This window comes from Agelaius phoeniceus, chromosome 22 (assembly GCF_051311805.1).
Source record: "Agelaius phoeniceus isolate bAgePho1 chromosome 22, bAgePho1.hap1, whole genome shotgun sequence".
In the NCBI taxonomy this organism is placed as follows: Eukaryota; Metazoa; Chordata; class Aves; order Passeriformes; family Icteridae; genus Agelaius; species Agelaius phoeniceus.
Window position 1 is genome coordinate 4,084,061 of NC_135286.1, and position 7,223 is coordinate 4,091,283.

The 7,223-nt window shown below is 49.0% G+C and overlaps 1 protein-coding gene across 1 annotated transcript; it reads left to right on the top strand.

Annotated features, from left to right (window-relative positions):
• Window positions 1-83: 83 nt before the first annotated feature.
• Window positions 84-5,665, top strand: UTP11 (UTP11 small subunit processome component). The gene is made up of 8 exons (XM_054648303.2): window positions 84-287; window positions 434-495; window positions 994-1,096; window positions 1,342-1,455; window positions 2,957-3,050; window positions 3,282-3,412; window positions 4,727-4,837; window positions 5,391-5,665. Exons 1-8 carry the CDS (start codon window positions 225-227, stop codon window positions 5,472-5,474), a joined length of 762 nt encoding a protein of 253 aa, XP_054504278.2. The 5' UTR covers window positions 84-224; the 3' UTR covers window positions 5,475-5,665.
• The last annotated feature ends 1,558 nt before the right edge of the window (window positions 5,666-7,223 follow it).

The following is a 7,223-nucleotide window of genomic DNA, read 5'->3' on the forward strand; positions in this document are numbered from 1 at the left end:
GGTGGCGGCGGCCGGGCCCGCCCATGCCCGCCCATGCCCGGGGGTCCCGGCGGGGCCGCGCTCGGGGCCGCGCGCGCGTTCCCGCCGTCGCCATGGACACGGCGCCTCCTGGCGGGGGCGCGCGCGGCCTCTGACTGCTGACCCCGGGCCCCGCCTGTTCCGGCGCGCGCCCCGCGTGTGGACGCGCGTTCCCGGGCCCGGCGCTCGGAGCCGCCATCGCAGCCATGTCGGCCGCCTTCAGGAAAGCCGCCAAGGCGCGGCAGCGCCCGCACCGCGAGCGGGCCCAGGTATGTGAGCCGAGCCGGGCCGGGCCCCTAGCCGAGCCCTCCGTGCTCCCTCTCCGCCGGGCCCTACGCGTTCTCTCCCCGCGCTCTGTCCCCCTCACGCTCCCCGTCTCGGTCTCTCCCCCTCACGCTCCCCGTCTCTCCCGTAGCCCGCCGCCCGGACGAAGCTGGGCTTGCTGGAGAAGAAGAAGGACTACCGGCTCCGTGCCCAGTGAGTGCGGCCACCGGGGGCGGGCGGCGCTGGGTGGGTGTCCCCCCGTCCAGGGGGTTCCCCCTGGGGAATACAGAACCCGTCCTCCTTGCCCAGGCTGTGACACTGGCTCCAAAATTCTCTGCTCCTTGTGAAGTCCCTGGTGCCTTTGAGTTGGGATGATACCAGGTGTCCCTTTCCCTGGTATGGTACCAGAGTATTGTAAGAACGTGGATTTGAGTAACTTAAAACTGCAGCTCCTTTGGGGTTATATGCCGCTAATAAGCACATTATTTTACTATAAAGCGATTTTGAACAGGTAGAATTCCACACTACTGCCCCTGCCATGGCTGTGCTTTTCCAGGACCTTGTCCTGCCCGAATTCCTGGGATACGGACAGGACCAGGACCAGGCTGTGTCTGAGCCCTGAGCCTTGCTGCGAAAGACTCGATGCCCCTGCAGGGGTGAGCACGGAGAAGCTGCTGAACAACTCCTGATCGTTGGTTTTTTCCTCCCCAGTGACTACCACAAAAAGCAAAATGCCCTCAGGGCGCTGCAGAAGAAAGCTCTGGACAAGAACCCCGATGAGTTCTACTTCAAGATGATACGTGCAGAGGTCAAGGTGAGAACCTTCCCTGCCCTCAAGCAGGATTACACTTTGATGCTCCAAGTAACATTTTTTTTCCCCCTGCCTTGTTTTGATTTAAATTTATGAGTTAATAAGTAAATGACTAAAATTGGTTTGGTTCCTATAGAAGGTTTTGAAGAAAATGAGGGACAAGGGACAAAGTTCTGCTGTTAGCAGGCCCCACAGTGCTCTCCAGGTGGGATGGGCTGTCTGTAAGTGCTGTGTTTGTCTGGTTGTAGGATGGAGTCCATGTAATAAAGCAGCCAAAGGATGAAATCACCCCGGAGCAGATGAAACTGATGAGGACCCAGGATATTAAATATGTAGAAATGAAAAGAGTTGCAGAAGCCAAGGTAATAACTCGTATTTTTAGTGTTTTCTAGTTTGCTCAGAATTGGTTTTTACTGTGTTGTTCTTATTGGTGCTGCTGGCTGCTGTGCTTGTTCAGTGAAGTCTGATTTGTGCAGTGCTGGAAAGGAGAATGGAAGTGTCAGTGGAGTGCTGGATATAGAGTCTAAATGTATGATGATAATAAAAAATTACATCATGCATTGTTATAAAACACAGTGATTTTTACCTAAATTTCAAGACTTTAAAGGTGTATTTCTGCTTAGCATGTTCATGGAGAAATCATGAAATCCCAAAGGTTGGAAGAGTGCTCTCAGGCCATGAAGTCCAGCTGTCCACCCTCCACCATGGTCACCACTAGCCTGTGCCCCCAGTGCCACAGCCACAGCCCTTTTGAACACTTCCAGGGATGCCTAACTACCCTTTCAAGGAAGAAATGTTTCCATATATTAAATCTGAACCTCCCCCAGCATAGCTTGAGGCTGTTTCCTCTTGTCCACAGAATTAACTCTGCTGAAAAAGACCTTTGAGATCATCAAGTTCAACCTCTGACCTAACACCACCTTGAAAACCAGACCATGGCACTGAGCATCCCATCCAGTATTTTTTTAAGCACCTCCAGGGATGGTGACTCCCTGGGTAGCTCATTCCAGTGCCCAGAGATTTTTTTTCCCTAGTGTCCAGCCTAAACTTCCCCTGGCACAGCTTTAGGCCCTCTGGTTCTGTCAGTGGGAGAAGAGACCAGCCCCCACCTGGCTACAGCCACCTTTCAGGGAGTTGCAGAGTGATGAGGTCTCCCCTGAGCCTCATTTTCTCCAGGTTAAACAGCTCCCTCAACCATTCTCCATAGGATTTATGTTCCAGACCCTTCACCAGCCTTGCTGCTCTTCTCTGGACACTTTTGAGCCTCTCAATGTCCTTCCTAAACTGCAGGGCCCAGAACTGGACAGAGCACTCAAGGTGCAGCCTCACCAGGGCTGATACACTTGTTTCTTGAGAGAGCTGACAGTAACTGCCCCTGGCTACCCTCTCCTGCCAGAGTATGAGAAGGTTTCCCAGCTGAGGAGAATAATCTGAAATGGGTTGTTGGAATATGGTAGGCTGGCAATCCACAAAAATACAATCCTCTTCTGAAGATGTTGTATGCTTTGATGTTGATTCACAAAACAGAATCAAATTCTCGCTGGGGATAAAAAAATCAAAGCCAGCTTTAAACTTTCCTTCATGCTTTTGCTGGTGGTTCCATGGCAATCATTCCCCTTTGCCCAACTGAGGCCTCAGTTTTCCAGGTGGATGTGTGCACTTTGCCTGGGGAACAGCAGGGAATCAGTGACCCTCTGTCTGGAAAGGTTGTGAAGACATAAATATAGACCAGATGTGTTTTCAGAGATGACAAAAGGAAGGAGGAGTTCAGCTATTTGTAACCCCGAGGAACAGCCAGAAATGTTCTTGGGGGAGATTTGATTTTACTCGCTCCGAATTTGGCCAAACTTGGACTTTCCGCAGAAAATCGAGCGGCTGAAGGCAGAGCTCCACCTGCTGGACGCCGCGGGGAGCGCCGCGGGCCGCCACCTCTTCTTCGTGGACACGGAGCGGGAAGGTGAGCCCTGAACTCCTTCTGTCACCTGTTCGTGTGCACTGACATAAAAGAAAGACACTTTTATTTGTTAGGAATAAAAATTCAGGTGCTCTAGAAATCCCTCTTGGTTACTAGCTGAGACATCACTTCTGCAGGAGCTGTGTGGCTGGCTGTAGCAATGTGTTTGGAAGATTTGCTTATTGAAGGAGTCCATGGGAGTTTATTCCTATTTTTTTTTTTTTTAATGTGTAGTTCGGGAGTTTGACATTGCTGCTCACCTGGACACTGTTCCTGAGCTGGTGGATAGAGTGTACAACAGACCAAGCATTGCAACACTGCAGAGAGAGGCAGTGAAGGGACCTACTGATCCTGCCCACCTAAAGGTACTGCTGCTGTTTGTGCTTCACACTTCTTCATGCTTTAATCTTTTATATGACAGGCACTAAAAAGGATTGATTGCACCACTGTGGAGGTGAACAAAACCGTGTTCTTAAAGCTTTTATTGGTGACACAAAGCAGTAGTGGATGTCACTTAATCACCAAGTGACTGCCTGGAGCCTGCAGTCACATCTCCTGGGCTAACACAGAATTCTCTTTCACTGCATCCCAGTCCACTGTGGGTGGGCCACCATAAGTTGTGATACACAGGCCAGAAAAGAGTGGTGTCCCTGCAAAACTGAGATGTTTCTCCTCTATGAAGGAACATATACCAATGGGACTGTCTGTTCAGTAGACTGCTGCTGTTTCAGGTGTAATTTTTTCAGCAACCACTGTTAAGTCTCCTCTCACACTTCCCCAAAACCCCTTGCACCCTTGAATTAGGTAAATAGGAAGAAGCTTATTCCAACACAGATGTCTCTGTTGCCATGTTCCTGATCTTACAGTATTTTTCAATTTGGTTCTGAGCCTAGAGTCACTTGAGATTTGTCTCCTTGCTTAAAGCCATTTAAGCAATAGTCTCACTTCCTGGCTTTCCTAATTTGAACTGTTTCATGATTCTTCAGCATGAATTGCTTTAGCAATCAACTTTGATTCTAATGTTTTAGTATCACAGATTCTAATGTTTTAGTATCACAGAAAACATTCTAATGTTTTTAGTATCACAAGCTACACTTGGCTTTACTGCTGTAGATTCTGCTCAGGTAACTCAGATCTGTTGGAACGTCCTCTGAGTACAAGTCAGTTGTGTCTAAGATAAAAATAGTTGGTTTAAAACTGCCGACTGGTAAATTTTTAACCTGTTTTTTTCTGACTCAGATGTCAGATAATAAACACCCTGTGGTCCCTTTCCTCCTGCCAGCTGTCTCAGTTTGACTTGTCAGTAAAGCAGTTGGACGAGTCTTAGACTGACTAGTTTTCTCCTCAATGTCTGAGTCATATTTTAAGCATGTTGGGATCTGTTCTCCTTAATTTAATTACTTAAATCACACCTGCAGTAATACTGCTCCTGTGCTGGGAAAGCTATCCACTCTCATTAGGCAAACTTGACCCAACAAGTTGCATTTTGAGAGGCCTCTGCAGGCTCTGAGCACTTCAGGAATTGGTCTCTGGTCTCTCATTTTTTTTTGTTTTCCCTCTTCTGGATTTTCATTAGGGACTCAAATGTTTTCTTGCATTCGACATTGAAATTCAGAGGATTTAGACCACAGTGTCTTGTTCATGTCTGTCTTAAAACAGCTTTTTTTCCTTGTTTCTAGAAATTAGCCCAGCAGAGGAAGAACCAGTATGACCTCCTGAGGCAGCGCATCGAGAGGGAGAAGGCCATGTTTGTCATCTCACAGAAAATCCAGACACGGAAGGATCTCCTGGTGAGGGATTTGCTTCTGCTTCTCCAAGTCTGTTCTGTTCAGCTCACTAGGTCTGGTATTGTGTGGGTTGTATGTGTTGTGTTTTGTTTCTTCATTCTGGTTTTATAGTGACACCTGCAGATAACTCCTAAAGATAAGTAATCCTCTTTCATATGGAAAAAGCAAGGAGATGAAGCATTTCAGTAAATTATATCTGCTTGTTATAGCAGACTCAGCTGTAAAATGGTGCTCACAAGGAGCCCAGAATAGTGCCACTAAGAGTCAGAAGCAGGGAACCATTTCTGTAAGTTAAGAGAAAGTCTTAAAAATCCAAATGACCACAGAAATTACTTGTCTCAATGGGACTCCTGTTCTCTGGTGCTTGTGAGCAAAGCAGATTGTGCCTGATGGTCTGAAGGGGAAAAGAGCAGATAAAATTATAATCCCCACCTAAACAGTGCAAAGGGACCATTTTTCTTTTATGGTTAGTCCCAGACAGGGACTCTGATTTGTGTGGGTGGAAGTTTTTCTCCTTGCATGGCAGCAAATATTTCTACTTGTTCTTTTCTTCCAGGACAAAACTCATAAAGTAAAGGTGAAGAAAGAAACAACGACTGGACCAGCCATTTACAAATTCAAGTTTCAGAGGAAACGTTAGCAATTCCATGGAATAATTGTTCCAGTCTTTGCTCAGGAAGGAGGAGCCATATCCCTTGGAGAAGGGTTGGTGCCAGCCTGCTTTTGACTGCAGCTCAGCACTTTGTGGAAACAGATCATTGTGGGCTTGTGGTCAACATCAGTGTGTTTGTCCTAATTGATTGATTAATAAATCAGAGTTTGTTCTCTTGATATTTGCAGTGGGAAGCCATGGGATTTGCCTGAGTGTCCTGGTAAGGTGCACCATAAACAATCAGTGAGCAGTGAGGTCACAGTGGAGCATCAGGGTGGGTTAAGCACAGCCCAGGGACAGGGACAGGGACTTGGGGATTGTCAGCTCTGGGGCTGAGCAGGACCTGGCCAAACCCACGAGAGTGGAGCTCAGCTTTTTCAGCTGTCTTCTCAAGCAGCTTAAAGGTGAATTACTCTCTAGTCATTTCCCCAGCATCCCCCAAACCCTCTCATTTCCTACTTGCACCATTCCATTGTGTGCTTTTCCTCCAGAGTTTCTTCCAGTGCCAAAACTCTGTGTAAGGGGAGACAACACAGCAGCCAAGAGTGGGACAGGGGTTTGTCCTCTGGGTTTTCCTTGGGCCGGTTGCACTGCCAGGGGTGGGGGATGTGCAGGCACATCCTGAGTGTCCTGGAGCAGCCCAGGCACGTTCAGAGGAGCTCCCTCCGTGTGAACATTCCTTTTCTTATCTCTGCATCTCCTGTCCCTGCCAGCAATAAGCACATGGTCTGCAAGGGGGGGAAGAAAAAAAAAGATGCTCTTCTCAGGCCCTACCCACCTTGGAGCTTTTCCAGCAGCTTGGTGATGAAACATGATGTTTTTACCTGCTTAAATGCAGCTTCAGACATTGTTCCTGCCAGAACAGGAGAATTTTTCAGGGGAGCATCCACGGAATTCCACAAATCTCGGAGTCTGTGGATTCTGTAAGGGCCGGGTGAGCGGGAGGGGAAAACAAAGCCCCACGTGAGAGAATGGTTTGGTTTGGTTTGGTTTGGTTTGGTCCAGAGTGCTTAAGTGAAAGAAAAACAAAGCCCCGTGTGTGAGATTGATTTGGTTAGGTTTGATTTGCTTGAGCAAAAGGAAAACAAAAACCCTGTGTGTGAGAGTGGTTTGGTTTGGTTTGGTTTGGTTCGCTTGAGCAAAAGGAAAACAAAGCCCTGCATGTGAGAATGGTTTGGTTTGGTTGGTTCAGTTTGGTTCGCTTGAGTGAAAGGAAAACAAAACCCTGTGTGTGAGAATGGTTCGGTTTGGTTTGCTAGGAACCAAACAGGAAATCAAAGCCAGCATGTGAGAATGGTTTGGTTTGGTTCTCTTGAGCAAAAGGAAAACAAAACCATGTGTGTGAGAATGTTTTCCTGTTCGGTTTCTAGCAAACCGAACCGAACCAAAGTCCTGTGTCTGGGAGCGGTCTGGTCCAGTTTGGTTTGGTCTGGTGTGCTCAAGTGAAAGGAAAGCAAAGTCCCGTGTGTGAGGGCGGTTTGGTTTGGTTCGCTTGAGCAAAAGCAAAGTCCCGTGTGTGAGTACGGTCCGGTCCTGCTCGGCTCGGCTCGGTCCGGTCCGGTCCGGTCCGGTCCTGCTCGGCTCGGTCCGGTCCGGTCCGGTCCGGTCCGGTCCTGCTCGGCTCGGCTCGGCTCGGTCCGGTCCGGTCCGGTCCGGTCCGGTTCGCCCGAGCCCAAGCCCCGCCGCCGCTCGGCCGTGGCGCGGAGCAGCCGCAGTGCCGGGCGCGGCCCGCAGGGG

Excerpts from the sequence above, each read along its gene's own strand:
- UTP11 (XM_054648303.2), top strand. The coding sequence starts at position 225 with ATGTCGGCCGCCTTCAGGAAAGCCGCCAAGGCGCGGCAGCGCCCGCAC. Across the intron at positions 1,456-2,956 it reads AAAGAGTTGCAGAAGCCAAG|AAAATCGAGCGGCTGAAGGC; the intron begins GTAATAACTCGT and ends GACTTTCCGCAG. Across the intron at positions 4,838-5,390 it reads AGACACGGAAGGATCTCCTG|GACAAAACTCATAAAGTAAA; the intron begins GTGAGGGATTTG and ends CTTTTCTTCCAG.